The 24,616-nt window shown below is 39.0% G+C and overlaps 1 protein-coding gene and 1 non-coding gene across 2 annotated transcripts in view; both read left to right on the top strand.

Annotated features, from left to right (window-relative positions):
• Iqch (IQ motif containing H) overlaps positions 1-24,616 on the top strand; it is a 212,340-nt gene that overhangs the window by 105,921 nt on the left and 81,803 nt on the right. The window contains exons 10-13 of the mRNA XM_047540480.1: positions 6,900-7,451; positions 8,152-8,218; positions 18,055-18,138; positions 22,117-22,292. Of these exons, the coding sequence (XP_047396436.1) occupies positions 6,900-7,451; positions 8,152-8,218; positions 18,055-18,138; positions 22,117-22,292 (879 nt within the window). The remainder of the gene's footprint in view (positions 1-6,899; positions 7,452-8,151; positions 8,219-18,054; positions 18,139-22,116; positions 22,293-24,616) is intronic.
• Positions 12,773-12,850, top strand: Trnai-uau (transfer RNA isoleucine (anticodon UAU)). Its single transcript has one exon. It is a non-coding gene; the product is annotated as a tRNA-Ile (tRNA).

Raw genomic sequence — 24,616 nt, 5'->3', positions numbered from 1 at the left:
GGGGACTGAGGGGTGTTTTTTGGTACCAGGGATTGAACGCAGGGTACTTACCCACTGAGCCACATCCCCAGCCCTTTTTATTTTTTATTTTGAGACAAGGTCTCACTAAGTTTCTTGAGGTCTCACTAAGGTGCTGAGGCTGGCTTTGAACTCATGAGCCTCCTGCCTCAGCCTCCCAATCCACTGGGATTACAGGTATGCACCACTGTGCCCAGCATAGGATTATTTGTACTGTTCTTTGTAACATTGTCTTACTGCACATTTTTATTATGTGGGTTAATGATAAACCAGAAAAAAAATGTTAAATTATCAGCAAGTCACACAATCTTAACTCTTTTACGTTATCTTTTTCATTTAACAAGTAATAGAAACATTTTAATAGCTATGTCATATTCTGAATTAAAGACATGCCATAATTTTTTAGATATTATCATATCCTTTAACATTAAATTATAAATGTCAAATTATTAATAAATTATTTCTAGTTATTTTGTTATCAACTAAATTGCCTGAACATCTTTCATGTTTGTTTGTAAATCTTTGTATTTAGGGTACTTCATAGAAATACTACTCCTTGGTCAGGTATGAACAATTTTGGACCTGAGTAGCCAAACTTTCTATTAGTGCTCCAGAACTCAAGTTATGGGTTTGCGAAAAACTCACATGATCCTATAATAGCTTTGTGCTGTAAGCCTAGTCCTAGTGGCTATGCAGTTCAATTTTAGTATTCATGCATTCACTCATTCATTCATTCAGCTAGTCTTTATTGATCTTTTACTGTGCGCAGGCAGCATATGAGGCACTGGGGACACAGCATGAGTCCTTGACTTCATGGGACTTTTTTCTTGCAAAAAGATGATAAACTGACATTTAATGTAAAGTCAAAGAAGAAAAATAAAGTAGAACACTTATGTAGGCATAGAGAATGTGTCAAAGTAGAGAATTATAAAAATTCTGCAAGTGTTCTTCAGTGATCTATGTTCAACAGACTTGCTACACACACATTTTTGCTCAAGAAAATTGGAATGTCAGGCTTTCCTTAGGTGGTAATAGGGGTCTTTTTTGAATCTGGCTCTTCTCCTGCACCTACAGAGAAAATGATGATGTGCCTTTGCCCAGGGATCTGGGAATCAGGCTGCTTTAGATTCCCATCCTATCAGGCTTTCTGTACATATCCCCAGCAGGTTCAACCCATCCATCATAATTGTCCCAAGTGGTCCTTAACTGTGTCACATTCTCTCAGAGACTATTCAAAGAGTAGCAGAAAAGATGAAATCAATGCAACAATAAAGTAAAATATGCCCCTAGAAAAGGAAATTTCACATTGGACTGAAAATAGACTCTATCTATTTAAAATACCTTCCTGATTCTGTTCTGTTTGATCTTCCACCAGAATTTGATCCAGTATTTTTGTTCTGTGAGAGTGCACCCAAAGGTGGGGATCTTTCTCCTCAGTATGATTCAGAGTTCAGGAAGACTCATTTGAAGAACAATACCTTTCAAAGCAATTGCAGAAAATTTTCCCTAGAAAATTGCTGCTGATCTGAGTGGCCTTTATGCTCAATTCTCTTTCTTATGTCTCTGTTCAGTGAGTTTTCTATTTTTGCCTTTCACTCTCTTTATTAAGGTCAGAGACTCTGACTCTTAGTTTTAATTGACATTTAAGTCTTAGGTAGTTTCTAGGTCTTATAATCTGGAACCATTTTGTTGACTTGCAGATCCCAGAATCCCAGAATATTATGGCTGGAGGTTTTCTCCTCAATCTTACAGGTCAGGTGGTGTGGGCCATTTGTCATCTATTTTGGTTTGAAAGTTGCTAGAAAGAATTTCTATATATTAAAAAAGGGGGGTGGGGAGGGGAATCCCCCAGGTCTTTTTCGTGATACAGGAATTAATGACGTTGGAGAGAGTTGCCTTTGATTTCATGGTTTTATTAGCTCCAGGCATTTGGGCTGACATAGTAAGTCAGAGAGGCATAGGGTGTCAATATTACAAGTACCCTAAGTGGTCCCCTAATGGAAACTCTAATCCCACAGGAGAAGTGACTTCCCAAGGCTTCAGAGGAAGGTGGTGACAAGCAAGATTCCAGGTCTTCTGACTTTGATCTGCCACTCCTCCACCACACTATGGTCTGTCCATTAGTGCATTTATAGGGGTCAGTTCAACTGCTGGCTTTCCTGCCTAGCAAATAAGAAGGAACAACAGGTCCGGGCCAGGTTGGCTCTGATGTCGGAGGTGGGAGAAGAGAGGAGAGCATAGCTTAGTAAGGGCCACGTGGAGAGTTCCAGACTGTGGAGTGCCAGCGCTGTGAGCTTTGATGGCATGGGGGTGGGGACAGCATGGGGCAGCGTGGGAAAGAGTAGGCACCACAAGGGAAGAAAACAGGACTGAAAAGAGGCAACCAGAGGATGCAAGGACACACTCCATCTGGTAAATCTCTTCCTTTAGTTCTGGATGGATGATATTTAGGAATAGGCATATTTTTTCCTAAAGTAGCAAAAATACTGTCCTAGAAGTTAAGAAAATCTATTACCTGGCCTTATGATCTTGGACAAGTCGTTTGCCCTCTCATGAGCCGCTCATGTCCTCATCTGTAGTAATGACCGCTGACTGGAGATGAGGCACCGTGAAAACTTTTGCATGTGTTATACCCCCACAGCAACCCTCGGGGACCGCTCCCCTTCACAGATGAGAACACTTAGATTCTGAGGCAGCAGGAACCTGCCCAAGAGTATGTAGCAGACAGTGGCAGAGCTTGAATTCCACCCCAGGTTAGTGGGACACCAGACCACGGTTCATTTCCCTGGGCCCGAAATCATCTGTTAAGCAAAAGGCAAGGTCAGCGACCTTCAAGATCCCTCATGTTTTCCCATTCCAAATTAAGTGACCTTGGTAAATCTCTGAACCCTGGTTAATTCAGCTACTCTCTCCAAACATTTTATATATCTTTTGAACAATTCTAGCCAGTTGAAGTCTTGATGTTTGTTCTCACAGACCTTCACCAAAATTAAACAGGACCAGACAAATGGCACCCTGGTCTTTGGGGAATAATAATGAAGACTGTCTTTGAGGGACACACCATTCAATCACCAAATCAAAGCTCTCACTAGAGCCAGAAGGTGCAGGAAGAGCTCACTCTTTTTCATACTATGCAATTACTTAATTACTAATGTATATATTGTGGTGTTTGAGAAACTGAAATTTGCCTCCTAGATTCAAAAGTATTCTCAGTTGTCCTTCTAGACAATGGAATGATTGTCATTCTCTAAAGATGAAAGCCATGTTGGATTATTCCAAATACTTGAGTCTTTATTCTCGGAGATTTTCCTCATATCCATTATAGGGATCCAATTTAATCCTATATCCACGTGCCATCCACATATGTAAAAATAAAAATTTTCATGAAGAAATTCTGCTTAGAAACATATTCCTTTTTTCTGGAAAATTATTTTTGTGGTAATTATTTCTAAATGCAATATTGGGCCTTTTTGGCTTCACAATGGGTCTTAGTAACATATGTGATCATCATCTTGCTGTCCTGGTTTTGCTGTGGATTTTGAATTTTCCCTAAATAACTGCTCCAGAAACTCTCAAAGTTACCTAATTAGTGATTACACTTTGCAAATGAAGAAGAGCATTTCCCAGCTAGTTGACTCAGTCAGTTAGAGCAGGTTGCTAATAATTAGGCCACAGCTACAGGTTTGGGCTGTGTGTGAGCCAGTTAGTGAGTGGAGGCAGCGCACAAAGGCAGAGATGAGGCTGTGGTCCCAAGAAGGACCAGGTGAGGATGCAGACATCCCAACAGACATCCATCCCTACTTAAAGAAAAAAAATTATTTTTGCTACTGAGTCATAACATCACATTGGGAATGATTGGAAACAAGAAGAAAGGGAAGGAGGAAGGGCGAGAGAAATGGAGGTGGGAGGGGGAAAAGGAAAGACTGAGAGATGAAGGAAGGGAAGGAGGAAACCCAACAAATAATCCTAGATAAGTTCATGGAGATAAATAATAAAGGAAGAATCACAGAAGGAGCGGCACCTGAAGCGTGGCGTGACCTCTGATCAGGGCTCTTATTCCTAGTGGGCCGTGAAGCAGCTCCGTCTTTACCTGCTCGATGGATCTCACAATGCTGATGCACTGCTTTAATTTGGAAAGACTTTCTCTTGAGAGGCATGTCTTTTCTTGCTCTAAGTCTAAAGTGCTCCCATGTGTGGCATTCTCCGTGACAGATGTACTACAGTTATGCTTTAGCTGACTCCAAAGCCATAGCTTCCCGATGCCTGAGTGGTCTATTTGATGTCCAAGAGTGTGTTTCCTCTAAGAGCAGGTCTTTGCTGGAATATCATCCAAGAAGGTAGGAAGGTATAATCCCTTTGTTCTAAAACAGCCCCTGTTAAATTCTGCAATCCCAGCCTACCCAAAGGCTGTTCTCTCAGAAGGTCTAAAGTGCATCTGCTGGTGTGTGTCCATACCCTTAGACAGCCAGTGGAAAACTGCGGTATGAGACTTGAGAGTCCTCTCCCTTCTCCACTCCCCCAAGGTTATCCCATTTTCATAGATGGACCCCACTTCCATGTGATCCTCTGTAAGGACAAGGATTTCAAAAATATTTGAACACCTCTAAGGAGCCAAGGTCCTCTTGCTAGACTCTGTCCATAGCTTTGCTTCTTAGAGGAGTCTTGGAGTCTCCATGACGGGATCTAACATGTGACTGGTGGGGCCAGCCAACTCTGTACGTGTCCATCTGTGATTATTCTGCATGTCTGCTTGTCACTGATGAAGCACTGTGATTCTTCTCCAGATTCTAACTTTCCCACCATCCAAGCCTATTCTGGAAGGAAGGCAGAAACATAGCCACAGGCCCTTTCTGTTGGAACATGTGCCACGTGTCTTCTGCAGGGGTCGCAGCTCCTCCTGTCAGCACTGATGTCTGCTAAGGGAGGGGCTCCTTGTCCAACTCTCTCTTGCACATCCAAGGCGAAGAAATTCACTTCCATCTCCCAGTCTGAGTTCTCTCTGGGTGTCCTGGGTAGATCAGAAAGGACCTCAGTCTTGACAAAAAGACTTTTCTTATTATTATGCCTTAAAGCAGCTCTGAAGTTAAAAGTGTTAAAAGCTCACTGCTATATAAAGTTGGCTTCGAAAATTAAAGGAAATTTTCCATTTTGGACTCAATACTTGCTTTTTTTAGCATTTTCACTTGAGATAACAGTCTAATTATTCTATTGCCCAGTACCTGTAAGGGAAAAAAAGAGAATTTGAAGGTTTTTTTTTTTTTTTAATTGCTTGTATTTTCTTATTATCCCTTTATTGTAAGTATAAGTCGAACTACTTTTCTCTCAGATAGTTTTCTGCCTTGTATTTTTAAATCACTCTCAGTAACATTTATTTAGTAAAGACAAACTATGAGCTGCTCGGGGAGCTGAGGCAGGAGGATTGTGAGTTCAAAGCCAGTCTCAGCAATTTAGCAAGGCCCTAAGCAACTTAGCAAGACCCTGTCTCTAAGTAAAATATTTTTAAAAGGGCTGGGGATGTGGCTCAGTGGTTAAGTGCCCCTGGGTTCCATCCCCAGTACAAGAAAAAAAGACAAACTATGAACTATCTAACAGCGATATTCACCGGACGGCTGTGGCATAGTAGTTACTAGTAAATTAACTGGGACCAAAGCTCTTCAAAATGCAGAGAGTAAAATGATCCTATAATTTGGTAAAGACAGGCTGATACATATAAAAACATGGACAATTGAAGACAATCAATTTCTGGCATCCCAAAAAAAGAAGAAAGTATCGTCACAGTAAATACCTAACTTCCTGACAAGAAAGGCTCAGGGCCTGAAATGTCTGTACCCTCCCTCTTCTCCGAAGTCCCCAGGCCATTGGAACATTTAGACCATGGTATTTTTCTAGTGCAACAGATTTTGAAAATTGAAATGTAATGGATTTGCAGTGGGTAACAAAATTTTCTTTTTCTTTTTTTCAAGTGGGAATGACATTATGTTTTGTTATTGCCATCCAAATCTCTTCTGATTTAATTTTTAAAATAGAATTTATTCTGTTTACTTAATATAGAAGAAGAAAAAGAAGAAAAATTTGTCATTTCATTCTTAGAAGACCCCATTCAACATCATTTATAAATAAAAGTCATGCATTTCCATGACTTTAATTTTCATTTTCAACATAGGAACAAAATGGGAAGCAAATGCTTTCTTGGTTTCATCTGCTATGAGATTTCTGATTCTATTCTACCTGTGGACAGTCTCAGATATGTCCCTAAGAGAATTCTAGGCTATTAATAAAAGAACACTTGTCAAGAGAAACATAGATAACAGGCAACGTGCTTCTTGTAAAAGACATCTCCTCTGGTATTAAGAGAAAGTGTCAGAAGAATTCTAAAATGCTAAAAAAAAAAAAGATACCTTGTTAGGAGGTCAGAAACAGCTCTTAATGGGAATATTTGAAATTATCCTGAAGACTGCCCAGAAAGATGTCACCCTGTTTTTTAGAATTAGTAGGTAAGTTATGATCAAGGGATCAGCAACATACTTCTCTAAGACCATGCATGCCTATTTAAAAAGTAAAATCACAAGACATGGGATCAGCTGGCCATATCACAGTAAACCCAAAGCATAACATTTCTATGATCACTTTCCTTGGACAGTTTTATAACACTTTTATAAAAATGTTAATGACTGTGAGTAATCTCTAAGATATTCCTCTGGTAATGAGTTTTAATGACATATACTAGCCAGATTTTCAGAGTTCAATGTGCATATGTTAAGTCCCTGAAAGGCTCCGTGTCTTCCCGCCATTGAGGGGTAAGTGACAATGTGCTGGTACGTGTGTGGTGACCACTCGTTTAAACAAGATATCTCATTTCTGGCAACACTTTCTTTCCACAGGGCATGAAAAGCATCTCATCTTCTAAAGCTCAGAAATTACCATGGGATTATGACTTTTTCATTTATGATGGCTTCATAGACAGGACAGCCCCAGACTTCATTGCATTCAAAGAGCATTTTAGCTTATCTTGGGGGAGTATTTTTTCTCTCTTGGAACAAATTGAGAAGTTTCTCAGGGACTACGCAATACCAGAAGTCAAAATTAAAGGGAAGAAGTTGCTGACCCTCCTTCCAGAGTTTGAGCTGAATAATAAACTTACCCGAAACAACTTCCTCTCAGTGCTGGAGAACCCAGTTCACGTCCAAATGCTGCTAAACCGCCCAGGACAGAGGTTCAAGGGCCAAGGTGGAAAGGCAGAGGCTGCCATCAAGATCCAAGCCACCTGGAAATGCTACAAAGCAAGAAAATTCTTCCTCGTTTACCGCCAGCAGAAGTGGGCGTCAGGTGTGATTGCCCTTGCTTGGCTTTTACGTTGCCATAAGACGCGACTGAAGAAGATCCTGAAGGAATCTCGTCAGAGACACCTGGAGAATTTCCGAATCCGAGCCAAGGTGTACAAGGCTGCCAGCTGCTAAGGCAGACCTTCTTTTCTAAACAGTTCTTGCTTGAACGACTGCAATAAGTTGTCTCTTTATCTTTCCTTTCCTCTCCAACTCCCCTCCCCCTCAGCCTCCCTGGCCTTTTACTTTGCTCCACGCAGGATGCACAAGCCCCATATTTATTTGTGCCACATATTTTGGCCTTAATCGGGAATCTGACTTTTGTGCCTGCAAAATCTGCTGCAATTTTTCTATAGATGTAAAGTCCCTTTATTGAGCTACGGTAGTTCTGTCAGAAAATCGATGTTTTAACTGCTTTACCTTTTCCCCCCTATATATACCTTCTGGCACTTTAATTTGCTAGGGGAAAAAAAAATCCTCTCTTGTCTACATTGCTGTCACCACTTTGTCAGAAAGTATTTAAGTTTGCAGACAGCCTTTTAATTAGTGCTCACAATTTCATTTATGTTTGCTTTCTCTTTTTTTCATTCATATTCTGTTAATTAAGTGAGCTGCCTCTAATCTTCCCCTGCCAGTAGCATCATGTAGCCACCTAATTAAATTAATTGGGGAAGATGTTTTAAGTATGTAATTAAATCAATTAATATAATTTATGCCTGGCTTAACTGTACAGTGGAAAAACAGCTGAAGTTTGACTAGATGAATCCACTACAGCTTCCTGTCACTGATCAATGCTCTTCTTGATTTTTAGCATCTGGCAGCCAACTGGAATCGCATCAGGACCTCCAGGAGGACGATTATCCATATCCCATCATTAGGTATAACACTTTTGCCTGCAAATCTATCAGCAACCTCTATTACCCACCACATTATGGCTCCTTGATTGAGTTCAAGGAAGGCCCCTTGTTTTATTCAAATTGGTCTCGGCAGGAAAATGTTCTCGACATGATGAGAGTAATAACACAGGGCCCTCGCTCGAAACGGCGTTTAATTTGGGGATTAAGCAAATAAAGTCATTATGTGGGGGCTGCTATTCAGTGGAGAGGTGATTTGCTGTAATTCGCTTTCATCTGTATGAAATGAACTAAAAAGTTGTATTTTTTCCCCCTGAAATAACGGATAATGTTTTCGATCTTCTTTAATGATAGAAGCACACAGGCTTGTGTGTGTTGTGGCTGTTACGCCAATAAGCCAGGATATTGCTTGTACACTGTTTTTAATCAAATGTGCAGTCAAAATGATAAGCTACATTCTCTGAAATTATTTAGTTCTAATTACGAGCAGATGGGATGCTTTATTTGCACCTAGGGCGCCTGAGCAAAAGGAAATGCTGTGTGAACAAGAATAATTAAGAAGTTGAATAGTGTTTTTTGCGCTTAAATAATCTGCAGTTTCATGTTAATTAGCACTAATGTAATTATTTAATTACATTTATGAATTGGGGAACTTGAAAGCTGTTGTCTGAAACACAGTGGTAAAATAGGTATGCCAAAATGACATTGGGAATTTTAGAAATTTGCATTGGAAGTTCTTTAAAAAACGTGAGCTGCTATCAAAATGTTTGGGATTTGTGTCTCGTTGTTTGGTTTGTTTTGCTTGGCTTCTACCTAGCGTGTTAAATTTCCTGGATGAGACCAAATTTCCTCTGTTGACTTGATATGAGTTTTGATAAACAGCAAAACCCACTGAATCTCCATATTAGCTCTTTGTTAAGGCCCTTTCAATAGAGCAATGCAGTAATTGATCTATGGATTGTAACTTATTTTGTGTTCATGTGTGAATATTCCAGTTTGTGTTTTGAAGTATAGTATAGAAACAAAACACATTTAAATAGTAATAGGAAAAAAAAAAAGAAAACATTTATTTAAGATTATTTTAAATCAGTGAAATATTAATAGTAACAAAGTAATGCAAACTTTCCAAGGTTCTTGAGCATTTGCATAGAGTTAAGTACTCATGCAAATGTTAAGAAAACACTTAAGTTGCATAGAGTTTTTTAGTTTTGCTCCACTTTACAGCTCACAGAAGAAATTTGTTCCTTCTTAGGATGTAAGTAAGGTAAGACAGATCTGAATTTCGTTCCATCTTAGGCTTTTGTCTTGGTGAGACTACTTTTGCACACAAAATTAGTTCACACACAGAAATTGCACTTGTAATTGATTGCAACCAGAGAGGCTAATTGCAGACCCAATTAACTGACTCAGGTCCTTAGAAAAAGGTGCAAGAGGCTTTGCTTCTGCAACTAATTGTGGACCTGACCTAATATTAGGTGGGGAATTTTGTTTTGCTTTCTCTACTTTATCCAAAACTAGGACCAGAAACAGGGTCCCTACTTTGCAATGGTGATAAGCACTAGTGTGGTGTATAGGTGCAATTTCCACAAACTTCTTTCCTCCTACACTCCACCTTTCACCTTTCAAAACACCCCATGTGAATGGCCCTGCAGAGAAGTCTAATACAAAGGAGTCTCCAAAGAAGCAAAAATTTGAAAATAATGGTAATGTAAACTGGGTAATAAAAAATGATTTAAAGTGTCTTAAAATTTCAAAAGGGCTTCCTGGATATTAATTAAGTGGAAAATAATCTGGTCAAATAAATGAGAAATAGAAAGCATTATTTTAAATTCTATATTAAAACTGACTTTCTTCTGAATTGTATATATACAGTTTAAATAAATAATAAATATGAAGGCTTCCCTAATGCAGTAATTTTTGTTTGTAAATGATAGAATACCTACTTTAAAGAAAAATGTATTTATGTATTTTTAAAAGATAAAAATGAACTCAGATATTTTTCTCAATTGAGCATTTTAAAAGTCCAACTGTACCTTTGCACAAGAGACTAATACTTGGGATTTGAGGTTTGATCCTATAGAATTTGTTTCTACAATCTGTGCTTTAGGTTTTATAAAATGTTTTGTGGATATCAAATTCAGTTTGTTGTACAGACAGAATTCTTAAACTATACTTAAAAAAAAAATGATATGGGGCTCATTTTTCTTGTTTCCCACTTCCCCAGGGAACATACAAAGGAGATTTTGGCTACATACAGCATGGCTTCTTTGTCTCATGCACCCGGGACTTACACAATTCATAAAAATAGAAGTGGATGAAAGTGAAGTAAATTTTTGCTCTAAATATGCTGCAAAAGAAGCCAACCTATTCAACCTAATAATTTTATTTCCAGGGTTGAGACAAATTCACTAGTCAAAATCAGTGGGCAGGGTTGTTGGTTCAGACAGGCGCTTACAGCAAGTGCAGCCTGGTCCTCTTTTTCTATTTTCATAGGAAACTTGCTGCAGAATCACCCTGGAAATAATTACACCCTGCCACCAGCCAACTGGGGCTGCACTAACTTATTTGAACCCTTAAAATGAAAACTAAGTACTGATAACCACGTAATATATTACAGTTGTAGGCATTTGACTATTTGCTATGCAGTTTTGCACACACGGGAATAATTGCTTTCTTCAAACCGTGATCGCAGAAAAGATGGCCTTTCAGTAACATTTTTTACTATACATTTATAACGTAGTTTTAAATGTGTAGTTTGATAACACAAACATTAAAAGAACACATTGCAGAGTAAATTGAATGGGGGCATTATGAAATTTGATTGACTATTACATATTGCAGGTAGTGTTCCTAGATGTAACAAATATTTTAGCTATTTTTAACCCACAGAAATGGAATGCTATTGACTAATTCTTTAAAGGAACTGATTGGCCTTGTAATTTTATAAGATGATAAAAAAATTATTTTCCAAAATATATAGGCTGATCTCTTAATGGGATATTACATATTTTTATCATTTTTATTAATGAAATATAATTATAACAAAATAATATTCCATAGTTCATAGCAGAAATAGAATTCTAGGGTCTATTTTAAGCAAAATCTATCAATCAAATAAAAAGGAATTGCAACAAAGAATCCTAATTCCCCTAGAAAGACCAGAGGTCTAAATAAAACCTGCAAACTAAACCTGCTTCCAGTTCCTTTGGCCAAGTTATTTCCTCCCTGTTTTAACCCCTGGGCTTCTTTATTGTAGCACATCATAAGTATATGTACTGTTCTACTTAAACTCAGGGACATTTTTAAATATACTGTCATTCAATGAGATGTGTCAAGAATTGGACTCTGATGCCATGAGCAGGTCAGCCAGCTCAGTCTCTCCAGTAGTGAGTTTCCCTTCTCATTTCTCTTCCTCTTTTTTCCCCCCTTTTAGTGTTAGGGATTGAACACAGGGGTGCAGGACCCAGCAACATTCCCAGTCCTTATTTATTTTGAAAAGCGTCTTGCCGAGTTGCTGAGGCTGCCCCTCAGCCTTGCCCACCTCCTGCCTCAGCCTCCCTAGTCACCGGGATCACAGGAGTGCACCACCACATCTGCTTTCTTCCTCTTTTAAAATAAAGATAGGAGATATATTGAGGTGGGATTTTTTTTCTTTTCTGTACATGATCTTTTATTTCATAGTCAATCAATGTAATGGCTAAAAGTAATATGCAGAGTTCATCCTCATTTTTTTTTCTCCATGTGTGTTATTTCAGTAAATTATCCTTAGGGTTAACACAATTATTGGTCTCCAGAATATTCCATGCCATAAAAATTGTGGATGGTGTTATTGTGAAATTCATGAAAAACGTTTTTCAACTGGTCTGTACTATCACAAAAGCCTATAAGAAAAGACAGAAATGTGCTTTTGTGTGAAGCTGACCATATACTGAACCAAGAAAGCCCTGATGCTCATGAGATGGTTGTGTCCTAACTGCATTCTCTTCCCCAGAAGGAGAGCTGAAGTTTACCTCTCTGTAAACAGGGGCAGGGCAGAGGACTGTGACCATAAGCATCCATCTGAATCATTTCCACTGTGCTTCTAAGCACATTGCCATCCCTCTACTTTCTCACTTTTGAGTTGACAACCCAAAGATTAAATAGGTTTTGTTTTTTCACCTCGGCGCTGGGAAATTGGGACTTTCCATCCAGTCTTCACAGAATTCATGTATTTTGGCAGGTAGCATGAAACCCATAATGAGTTAGGAGTAGCCACACTAGATCCTTGGGATGATTGAGCTGCCAATGTCTCCCAGACACTTTCCCAGAAACACCCAGGTTTTGGGGATCTGGAGCGAAGTACACTTAAGCTTTCAAAAATTTTTATAGCTCAAACTAAAATTTAAATATGTTTGTATTCTTCCATGTCAAAAAAAATCAACACTCATTCACTGATTAGATCACAGTTGACCCAATGACCCTTTTATATAAAAATGTTCAATTGATCTTGACCCATGAGAAATAGCACTAAATTGGGTGTCAAGTGACACCTGTTCATGGTCTTTTTATGAAATGGATTAATATTAGGATATGGGGGCTGGGGAGATGGCTCAGTCGGTAGAGTGTTTGCCTTATAAGCACAAGGTCCTGGGTCTGATCCCCAGCACCCTCCCCCCAAAAAAAATTAGGAAATGAACAGAAATGAATGAATTTTGCACATACTAAATAATGTAATCTCCTTCATTCTCATAAAAATAGCAGAAGGTTTATTCAGTTGTTCTCAAACTTTCTTATCTCAGAACCCCGTTATACTCATAATGGTAACTGAAGACCCGAAAGAGCATTGGTTTAAGTGAACTATATCTACTGTTATTTACTATATTAGAAACTAAACAAAGAAACTTTAAAAGTACTTATTATCTAATAAACCCATTGCCATTGTTAATCTAAACAACACATTTTCATAAAAATGTGATTATTTCCTAAAAAAAATTAGTGAGAAGAATGGCATGGTTCGACAGGTTTGCAAATCTCTTCATAGGAATGTGGTTGGAGTCTCATAACTGCTTCTATATTCAATCTGTTATATATGTTCTTCAAATGAAGCATGTGAAAAAAAAATCTGGCCCTACAGAGAGAAGTTTTTGGAAAAGGGAAGAATATTTTATATATTTTACAGTCTTTTTAGAAATTGTATATATTATCCTTTGGTTTTCTATTAAGTCCACAATGGTAATAAAAACTGTTACTTGCAATGTGGAATTGCAATCATATCGATAAACTTTTTGTGTTTGGTAAACTTGTAACAGAAGAGACTTTTAAAGGCAAATAACATCTTGGTATCATTTTGAAAGTAGTTTTGACTTTGCAGAGCCCCTGAAATGATCTCAATACTTGCCAGGTCCCAGAACACAACTTGAGAATCACTGGCCTTAGTTGCATGCAATACTGAGCCAGTCACTGACAAAAAGTTGGAATAAGAGAAAGTCCTTGCCCTTTTGAAGGGAGATCCATTTGGTCATTTGATTTGAGACTGTTTTCACAACTCTGGGTGATCAGATGAAGATCAACCACTTGGTACCCAGGAAAATGTTGTTAACTCTGTCTCTGCCTTGAGTACCACTGTAAGGCTAGGACTTGGAGACAGGAGAAACAGGAGTCACCCACAGGGTAATGAACCAAGTGTTCAAGAACACATGATCTGCTGCAACTACAGGGGCCTCTCAGAGTCAAACACCAGTGCCATGGAGCCTGCTCACTGGGCATGGCCTTGCTCCAGCTCTTGGATTTCTGTAGCTACAGTGAAGGAAAGCCAATGCCAGCAGGCTAGTCCTCCAGATGCAGAGGCAGTTAGCACCACCTGATAGGTGTTCCTGTAGGAGTGGGGCCTCAGAAAGGTGGCGAAGATGGAGAAGCATTGTCAGTCATCACCAAGGGACATCCTTGATTCAGGAAAGGACCAAAAGTAGTTGAATCACTTCAGAGGCAGCTCTCAGGTAACAATCTTTGATGTGAAATGGAAGCAGTAATGTGTCACAACTATTTATTTGAGAAAAGATGGAAGTTTCTATCAAATGAGGAATATTGTGCAGGTGATGAGGACAGGCATCAAGAAAGAGGTTGTGTTCCTCTCCAGAGTGAAAAGGAAGAGACAGAGAGGGTCTCTCTCTGCCAGGGATGTTTCCCTGCGCTGATGAGGACCTGAAAAAAAATCTACAAATCCTGTTTCTCATTCTTTGAATTTATCAGAAGTTTTCCAGATAAGAGAACCCAGTTTTAGAGAGTTGATAGAATGGAGGGAATGAACAGAACACATGGGAGAGAGGGCTGAGAACATGAGACCGATTCTTTGTGCAGACCCCACAGGTGACTGCTCTGAGGGAGCTTAGGGTATGGAGTGGTCCAGGAGAGAACAGACAGACAACACAAGCGAACAAGCACAGGGAAACGTGTAATGATGACATGAGAAACAAAGTGAAGAAAGTGTGCCGGAGAGCGACAGTGAAGGGAGGCTCAGAACCTTCTCAGGAAAGGCTGGTCGGGGCGTGAGGGCCTATCTGCTGTGTAAGGCGCAGCTGTACTCTGGTGGCTCAAGTGGTTTTATACTTGCAGTGAAAACAACTTCCCTATATTTAAGTTCTTTCTGAGAATCTCTTTCTGAGTTTGGCTCAACTGAGGTTAGGAAAGAAATGTCAACGACAACACCAGCAATGCTTACTGAGTACATATCAGGTACCAGCGATCTTGACCCTCCCTCAGCTTTCAGTCTGAGGTGGCAAGAGAAACAGGTGTCTGACAGGGGCGGTCCTTGGTGGGAGCAAGGGAAGACAGACAATACCGTGGACTTAATAGCTTTTAATGATGCACATGTAAGAGCTTACAACTCTGGAATCCACATGTGTGAATGGGGTAAAATCTAAGTGTCAGCAGAGATGCCTTCCTTCCTGGAGGCCCTGGGGAAGAATAGTTGCTGTTCCCAACTTGCAGAAGCCATCCACCCAGGAATACATGGAGAAGGCTCTCTGCCCTTTCTCCATCTCTGGTGCCAGCAATGTTGCAACTCCCGTGCCTTTCTAAGTCACATCTCTAACTTCCTACACTTCCGCCTCCCTCCTCCACATTTCAGGACCATTATCATTACATCAGGCCCAGCCAGATAATCCAGAATAATCTCCTTATTTTAAGGTTAGCCAATTAGCAATCTTAATTTCATTTGCAACTTTATTTCCCTTTTGTCATGTAACCTACCACATGTGCAGATTCTGAGGATTAGGATAAGGACATCTTGGGATGCCCATTATTCTGCCCTCCAAGACACACTAAAATTTAAAGTAAGAAAAGTCAAAATCACTTTCCCCTTCTGGAGTTCTCTGTGTCCACTTGGAGAGTCTTATCTTTTATTTCATATAACGTAATTGATCACAAGAGCTAAATATGTAGTAGCTGTGCTGCATAATAATTTGTACACTTACGTGATCTTGGAGAGATCAGGCACTTACCCTGAGTTTCCTCATCTATAGCAGGACAGGGTTGAGGTTGATGGTCTCTCAAGAATCCCTCTGTGGCTGGGCTCGATGGTGCATGCCTGTAATTTCAGGGGCTTGGGAGACTGAGGCAGGAGGATCATGAGTTGAAAGCCAACCTCAGCAACTTAGCAAGGACCTAAGTAACTCAGTGAGACCCTGTCTCTAAATAAAATATAAAAAAGGGCTGGGGATGTGGCTCAGTGGTTAAGCACCCCTGTGTTCAATCCTGGGGATCCCCCTGCAAAGAAAATCCCCAGTGTTCCTAGTCTGATTTTTGAAGTAGCCAGGTCTTCGTAGATTATATTACAAGCGATGTCTCCTTGCTACCAGGCATGTCCACTGAGCTCCCCGAAGCCACAACATCCTGTTAAGTCACTACAGTATTCAGTACATGCTGCCAGCACGGTGGGGATCTTTTCACCTGAGTATCAACATATATGCCTGTGGATGTACAAAACATAGTAATAAACCTGACTTCAAAAACAATTGACTCTCAACTTCTGCTGCACTGATGACCTGTGCATGTCTTGTCACAGAACATCCATACTGCTTGTCACAGAATTTGTTGTGGTTGTGGTGTGCATGCCCCATAATATTAACATACCTTACACTTATACAGCACTTTGCAGTTTACAAGTTGTTTTTGTATCTATGACTTTATACAACCCTCTGTTTCAGTTTTGTTGTTAATGTGAGATTCTTTAAAATGGGTGCATTAGTAGAGATAAGAGGGTAACCAGTTCTGTCATAATTCTGCATAGACATCTTCCATGCCTCCTTGATCAGTGGCAACGTAGGTACCAAGTAATTTGTCAGAAAACTGACCTCAACCACGTGAATGAAATACAGACTTATTCCCTTACAGGCTGCCTATGCGGCTACAAAGTGATCAAACATCTTTTATATTTTAAATTGGACATCATCTTAATGAGACATCTTATACTGCCTTTTATCTTTACTTCTGAAAGGAAATGCATTCCTGGTGTGCTCTCAGGCCCTTAATCATACTGCACCGCTTAGGCATTTTTCTTACCTTTTTATAGTCTTGATATATGTTATTCACACTATATCTCTCGAAACATTTAAGTGAACACAGATAGACTGACACACATGCAGAATGTTGCAGTCACATATAAAAACAACCTTGAAATTGGACCTGTCTATATTAGCTATCATATATGGAATGGTTCTCTAAATTATCTGAAAATCTAATATTTTTTTCTAAAGTAATTCCAGCAGCCCATTGGTCCTTCTGCCTCTTTAATTCTTAAATTCATATACATAAAGCAAAGAGAGACTTCAAGATGAACTGTAAGCTCATTTACTTTCCAGACGTTGTCTAGCATTTAAACACTGACATCAAAGCAAAGAGCCAATTATCAGAGTTCATTTGGTCTGAAGCCCTGTTGCCTGAATTGCTATAGTTTTCCTTATGCTGAAAAGAAAATCAGTGTCACATCTTGAAGCTGTAGCCTATAAAACCACTTTATCTACAGCAGTTGAACTTGAAACGTGTGTTTGGGCTCACTAACCACAAGGAGGCATTGAAGCATCTCTTCAAAATGTGAAAAGCAGTTTTATTTTTTAAAAAAGTCACACCTTCAGTTGCTGATTTTATATAACAATGACAGTGCCCATGAGCATGCATGCCTTTTAAGTTCCTGTCCGGATCCATGTTTTTCCCCTGTCTCTTAAGACTTGAAACATCAGCAGCAAGTGTTGCTGCTGCTTTACTTTCCTGGAAGATTTTTTGGACAATAGTAATCTGTACAAGTTTTCCTTTTGCTATTTCCAGAAGAAGGAAGGTAAACTTCAGGACTTTGCTTGGTACTGACAAAGTCATTGCCTTCAACTTTATTGCACTTTGAGAGATCAAATTTCTTTTGATTGAGAGCAGAAACCTTTTTCTTTGATATAAGAATTCCTTAAATGCATATTCCTGACAGTAAGGGGTTTATCTGAAATCTGTGTGTCCGTTTAGACTGATTCTGGAACACATCATCAAAATGCCACACAGGAGGCACAAGTTAAAAAATTGAAACAAATTTTTATAATCCAAGTGTAAGGTTCTTACATGCAGTTTTGAAACGTCATGTTGAATGTCAGGAATTTTCTCCATGTTTTTGTGATCATGACTCTCAGAAGCTTTGTTGATATTGCAGAAGGTACTGCTTAGCACATCTCCCAGAATAATACTTAATCCCCAGAGGAACAAGGACCTTTTTCTCCACAGTAGTATTGCTTCTGCAAGATACTACAGAGATGTTTTGGACTGTGACATTTTGAAATTCTCATGTGTCATTTTGCTCTATCGACTTGCTCTTTCTGGGTTTTGACACCTCGTTTGCCTTGTAGGATATTCCCAGCATGCGCGAGAAGGTGTCACCGACCTCAACATACAGCAGAACAGGCAGCTGGGGCGGCTCTGTGACGTCATAGGTACCGAAATAGTTTTACACAAATGACTCTTTGCAATGTTTGTCAGTGAATATTGATATAATGTTTCTTCTTATTTATATATATTTTTCCTCTACAAGGAAAGAACTTGGATTTTTAAGCCACTTGTAGGACAATTGAATGTTTCATTTTAAGTAACAGATCCACAGTGAGATCAATTTGAATAACAATTGGCATTTTAATCAATTACTTTGGCAGTTTTCTAAATATTTTTGCTGTAGGTTTGAATAAGAATTTCTCTCCTATGGACAAAAATCTTCTTGGTTTACTAAATCCTTGCAAGTGTGTGCGGCCAAAATCTTATGTTTGTGACAGTATTGCTTAAGATATTAGCTGAGGAATGAGTGGAAGTTGGTATCAGAAATGAAGCATTGTGTTTTCATCATAAAAATAAAAGAGAAATGAAAATAGATTTTTAAAGAAGCTATTCTGTAAACATAGAACATTTAATTATTTTAAAAAATTAAATGCCCAGTGGAGGGAATTCTTAGAAACACAGACCTTGATTGAGTGATGGACACATCTTTGCAAAAGTCAAGTTGGTTTGGTCAGTTCTCAATCAGTTACCTACATGGGTCCAGGAGAGAAGAATGCATGAATCTGATGGCTTTGATTGACACTGGTCAAAGCCAGAGTTCAAGGTAAACTTAAAAATACATAAATTGCAAAGCCTAAGCAATGACATCAAGTCAGTTAATGAGAAACTGGCCAAAATTTTAGGATGAATCAAAAATTGGATCTTTATTAGTTTCAGATAAGAACATCTTTGTTTTGTTAAAATATAATTGCTTTGGCCCTTATTTAAGCCAAACAAGAAAAAATTTTAAATTATCAATGACCAACTTAGCTGGCTCCCTGGAATGACATACTTTACCCGATTCATATATATTTCAGCATCATTATTATTTTATAAATGCCATTTAGTGACAAAAATACATCAGTACTAGAAATTTACAGTGTCCTAAAATAATAATAGTATAATTGCTTTAATCTATTATCTAGGCACTAATATTGTTTTTCAGCATTACAAAAAAATTTTAATGATTTGAGATTGATTTGTTAGTGCTGAACTATTTAACCAAAAACCTGACTGGATGGAGACCACTGAAGTGCAGCAGAGGGCAGACTTTACTCTCATTTATTCAAATTAATGTTTTTCTTCAGCTTTTTATATGTATTTCTATATATAGAACAAACCACCACTTTATTGAAAGATTTCTTTACCAAAGATTCTCATTACTAGAAAAGACTTGAAAGCATTAGGCTTCTTTTCTAGTTCAGTAATCCAGTCTGTGTCCACCTGCAATGGAAAATTTTTGCTAATACGGGCATTTCTGAAGCATTTATGTCTTTTCTCATTACATTATCTTCGTGATAGAGCAGTACAATCATGTAATCGCTTCAAGAAGAGTGTTTAGAAGTAGTAAATGAAAGAAAAAGTACTTTCTTAAGAAATAAAAAAGGAAGAAACTAGAAAAATGAGTAATAATTCTGAGAAAAATAATTATTCTTTTTATTCTGTTAGTTGCTAGTAAAAGGTGTTGATTTCTCTGCTTATGAAGGGGAAACAAAGATCTGATCACACCTTTGATATTGACTATGAAGTCAGGATTGTCAGGTAGACCCCAGTGGATGATGTTTTCAGTTCCTAGATGAATAAAGTAAAAGAGTAACTGATTTTGACTATTGGTTAGCCATCAAAGCAACTTTCATCTTCCTATCAGCTCCTTTCCATAATTACCTGTCAATTAATGCTGAGCATTTGTAGATTCATGATGAAATCACATTAATACTAGATATTAGAGTTAGTGATATGTATTCCTTTGCCAGAAATGAACTGGAAAGGTAAAATTAGCAACATGATTTCTTATTATTTATAACCTCAAAATTTCTTCCCAAAGAAAACTTATTTAATTTTCTTCTGGCACAGTCTATAAGTCATTTATTTTTGTGTCCTTTTTTAATACTTTTCTTTAAAAAAGAATCATGTATGGTTTTAAAATCCACTAATTTGGTAAGACACTAATGTCTTCTTCAAAACGTAAGATTTGTGATACCTAACTTGGTTATTCAGTCATTGGATACAAATTATTAATTACCGTCTCCTCAGTTAATTTATTGTAAACTTTAGGTGGCAACTTGGTTTCAAAAATAAATGGATCGCCTAGGCATGGTGGCACATGCCTATAATTCCAGCAGCTCTGGAAGTTGAGGCAGGAGGTTCACAATTCATAGTCAGCCTCAGCAACTTAGCAAAGCCCTAAGCAACTCAGTGAGACCCTGTCTCAAAATAAAAAAATTAAAAGGGCTGGGGATATGGCTCGGTGGTTAAGCACTGTGGGTTCAATTCCAAAATTAAATGGGCCACTTAAATATTTATGTGTCTGAAGCATCTAATTCAAGCTCAGTGCTGGGTCAGTTCAGAAGATGTCACTTCTGGGTCCCCAGAGTGGGAAATTTCTCCCACACACCATAGGTCTCAATAAGTGTCTAAGACTTTGTACTTCCCAAATGTCTCCATTCTCCCAAACCCCTTTGTCAATCCATAGTATTTATTGAGTGACCCCTACATATGTGCACTGTTATCAGGGCTTGGGGGAATATAGGAAAGAGTATAAACTTGAATTTAAGGAGCCCAGAGAAATTAATAGATTCTAAACAATAGCATGGAACAACAGAGGACACTACTTCATCATGTTAATCTTAGGGGCTGATCCAAAGGAGCACAGATGTGGAGGGATCACTGCTGGCTGGCCTGGTCAGGGCAGGCCATAGCATAGTGCCATTTATTGAGCACTTACTATGTACCAGATACTGCACCAGGTGCTTCATATATATTCTTTCATTTAATACTTTCTAAAACTCCATGCCCCAGGTAGTTTTACTTCCCCATTTTGCAAATGAAGAAACAAATGTTTAGAATGGTTAAATAATGGGCCCAGGGTCCTGGGAAGCTGAACCAGAATTTAGTCTATCTATTCTCTGTGTACTCTGCTCTTACAATCCCCTGTGGCCCTTCCTGACCAAGGAAGCACTTTCAGTACCCGCTCCTGGATCCTCCCTGAACACCTGGCCTACCTGCTTCTCCCCTGTTTTGCAGCTGTTTGCACATGTGAAGTGGTTGCTCCTGGAGGGCAGCATCTCAGCCACTTTGATCGCTGGATCCCCTCCATGTCTAGCCTATTTATATGTATATCTGTCAGTTATTTTATGAATGAATGAGTGACTCCATTGGCTGCTAATTTCCCATCCACACTCCCTAAAATATTCGGCAGCATGGGGTGAGTAATCTCATCTCACTATTCCATTTGGATGGGATATTTAATTAGGATTTCTTTCTATGTGCATAATAAGAAGCACATCTTAAGAAAGAGAACAGTTAAATTAAGATGGTGTTTCCTTTAGACCAAGAATCACTAGATGTGCTATTTAAGTAATATATTCCTTTATGGGAATGGAGCAGAGAAAGGTTGGTTTCTTGAAATAATCATTGCTGTGGTCATAATCAGACCATTTATTTGGACAAGACATTCCCTGAATTGGCCCTGTCAAGTCCAAGTAGAGTAAGAAATTGCAATTTCATCAGCTTTCTAAAGTTAATGGCTCTGTTTTATAATTTGCTGAAGTTAATGGGATAAATTCCCATTGATGTTAATGGGAGTTGTGTAGCTGAATCCCTGTGTATTATTTGAAAGTAGATTTCCAAGGTATCTCACAGTCCTCCTTCCAGAGGAAACATGGCATGTATTTTGTTGTTGGTTGTGTTATTTATATAGAAAAATGCTATAGTACAAAAAACCTGCTTAGATTGCTAAAATGTGGGCACAACTGATCTAAATTAACTTCGTTGTGGCTTATGGATATTCTTTTTATTTTAAACTGCACATCAATTGGATGTCACAGTTCATAATGTCCTCTACCTTTTTACCAGTAATTAACATTGTGCCTGTTGTGTTTTAGACGCCAATGTGAACGTCATCTACATCTGCTCCCATCATATGAATGACGAGTTAGTGCTGTATTATAATAAAATGCTGAGTCTACATGCAGCTGTCAAATCAGGGAACCTTGAGGACAGAAGTGACCTGCAGGACAGGTTCAAAATTATCACCCCTGAAGCTGTAAACTTCTTCCCTGTGAGTTTGTCTTCTAATTACTACGGCTTCAGGGATGCAGTAAAATTAAATTGGAAATTTTATAACTTGCAACGCTCTGGTACACATCAGTGAAATATTATTGCAAGTTTAACAGCTTTACTGATTAGACTACTAGTTGGACTGTAGGAAATAAATATCCCAGTTTAACTTTCAGATTTAGTTGAGTTGCCCCTGCCCAGTTTCTGTGTAACTGAAGCCTAATTGCAGAGTTATTGGTGGCACCAAAGTAGGTGAATTTATAACATCATCCCTTTTCCTTTGTTTTGTGTGGAGGACATCAAGGTGGAGAAAGGCTGGGGCCTGCACATGGTCACAAAGCTACATAGGGCCAGAATCTTGACAGGACCCCTGTCTTCTGACTTCCACACACATGTCCCCACCTTAAAGGAAGCTGACCTGACTTATCATGTTACATGGTTCCTAAGAGACAAGGTTCAGACTTATTTTGAAATGCACTGATTTTTAATGAATGAAATGAATTCTGAGTGGAATCCATCCCTAGACAAGAGCCTTTGGAAACTCATGGAACCACAAGGGCAGTGTTCTAGAATAAGGTGGTACAACGGATGACTTGAATTCATTAATTCCTCTACATTTTGACAAGAATTTAAGCTTTCCATGTTAAGCAACCTGTACTTGAACACCTACCAATTTTGAGGAGACTTCTTTTATATAATTAAAGAATCTAAATTTTCTGAAGAAGATAGCCCTCTCCATTTACAAAGCTAACACCCACTAACTGCCTGTGAGGAGCTTCTTCAGACTTCTTGAAGAGGCCGAAACTCGGAAGGGAATTCCTGAGAAGGAAAGCCCGTGAACTAAGGTTTATCAAATTCTTATCCTACATTTTCTCCTATGATTCTTAGAATAATGTAACAAGACGGAAATGATCACTCTCCTTTTATGGCTGAGGTAACCAAGACTCATTTTCCAGTCCAAGGTTCCTACAGGGCCAGACTGTGAACCAATTCTGCCCACCCCAGAACTCTCTCATGACCTGGAAAGACTGCCTTGCTCCAGGATGGCCCCTGTGGCCTTGGGCAAACCGTTGCATCTCTAGTCCTCTGTTCTTCATCCCTAAGACAAAGTGATGGATTCGGTCATTCCAAAGTCTTCTCCAGCTCTCCCCTTGCTGTGCACGCTTCGACCTCCAAGCAAGAGACGCAGTCAGCATTCCGGCCGCAAAGGTCTAAGCAGAGTGCATGTTGGCTTCTTGGCCGGTAGAAACCAGTAGGCAAGCCTTTAAGTACCTAATACTTCTTTTGGTAGCTTAAATTCAAATTGTTTGAGTAACTAATCACTCATACGCAATCAACTTTTTAAAATATAAAAATTAAACTCTCACTTTCAAATCCGTTCCTATGCATATTTAGCTATTGCTTTATTTCTTTTTAATGGGTTTGAGAGATTATATCAGTGCTGATTTTCATTCAAATGGATGGCTTTGAGGAGATTTTTTTAAAGCGTGCCAAAAATCTGTTTGTACATCTCTCCAAGTTACTATACAACGCTTGAATTGGTAATGGCAAAATGTGCTCTTATAAAAGTCATCATGTCTATTTTTGGACATTTTGATATCTATGAAGACTTTCTAAGCAACTACCTTTTGTTAGGTCAAAAAAAAAATCAATGGTGATAAATTAAATGTAGCCATAATGTGAGGAAATTAAAAACATTTAGATTCTCTGTCATAGTCATGTTAATCTGCTGCCTGGATCCGACGATACTGATCTTTTCTAAATGGTCACACAAGACCTGCGGTCAGTAGTGTGTTCTCTGCCATCACTCACTCACATTTGAATCTTTATTGAACATGATACTGTGGCAGCATCTTGCCTGAGGAATACAGCCCACAGATGACTTTCACATGGAGCTGGAGAGAATACTTGCCAAGAGAAATAAGCAAACCTAGAGGAGACAGAAATCCGTCCTGGCTGGAAGTGTGCTCAGAACTTTCCATTAGGTTCTATGGCCGCATCTGCTGTCTCTTCTTCACAGCTCATCAACCCTGCAGACCTTCAGTGCTCCTCTGGAAGGCAGAACTGTGGCTGCAGTAGGTCAGTCGTGCTAACAGGGTTCGAATCCTGCTCTGCCGTTTACAAGCTGTGTGACTTTGGGCAAATCACTGGAGCCTCAATTTCCTTTTTCTCCAAAACAGAGACAGTTGATCACTACAGGGTTGTACGGATCAAAGGAGAAAACAGACAACACAGGCCTTGCCCTTGTTAACTCACCAGGACTGTGCCTGAGAGATGCCTCCACATACCCTGAGAAGCCACCATGGACATTGTAACTCAAATCCG

This window comes from Sciurus carolinensis, chromosome 2 (assembly GCF_902686445.1).
Source record: "Sciurus carolinensis chromosome 2, mSciCar1.2, whole genome shotgun sequence".
NCBI classification, from domain to species: Eukaryota; Metazoa; Chordata; class Mammalia; order Rodentia; family Sciuridae; genus Sciurus; species Sciurus carolinensis.
This window is presented reverse-complemented; position numbering and strand designations above follow the sequence as displayed.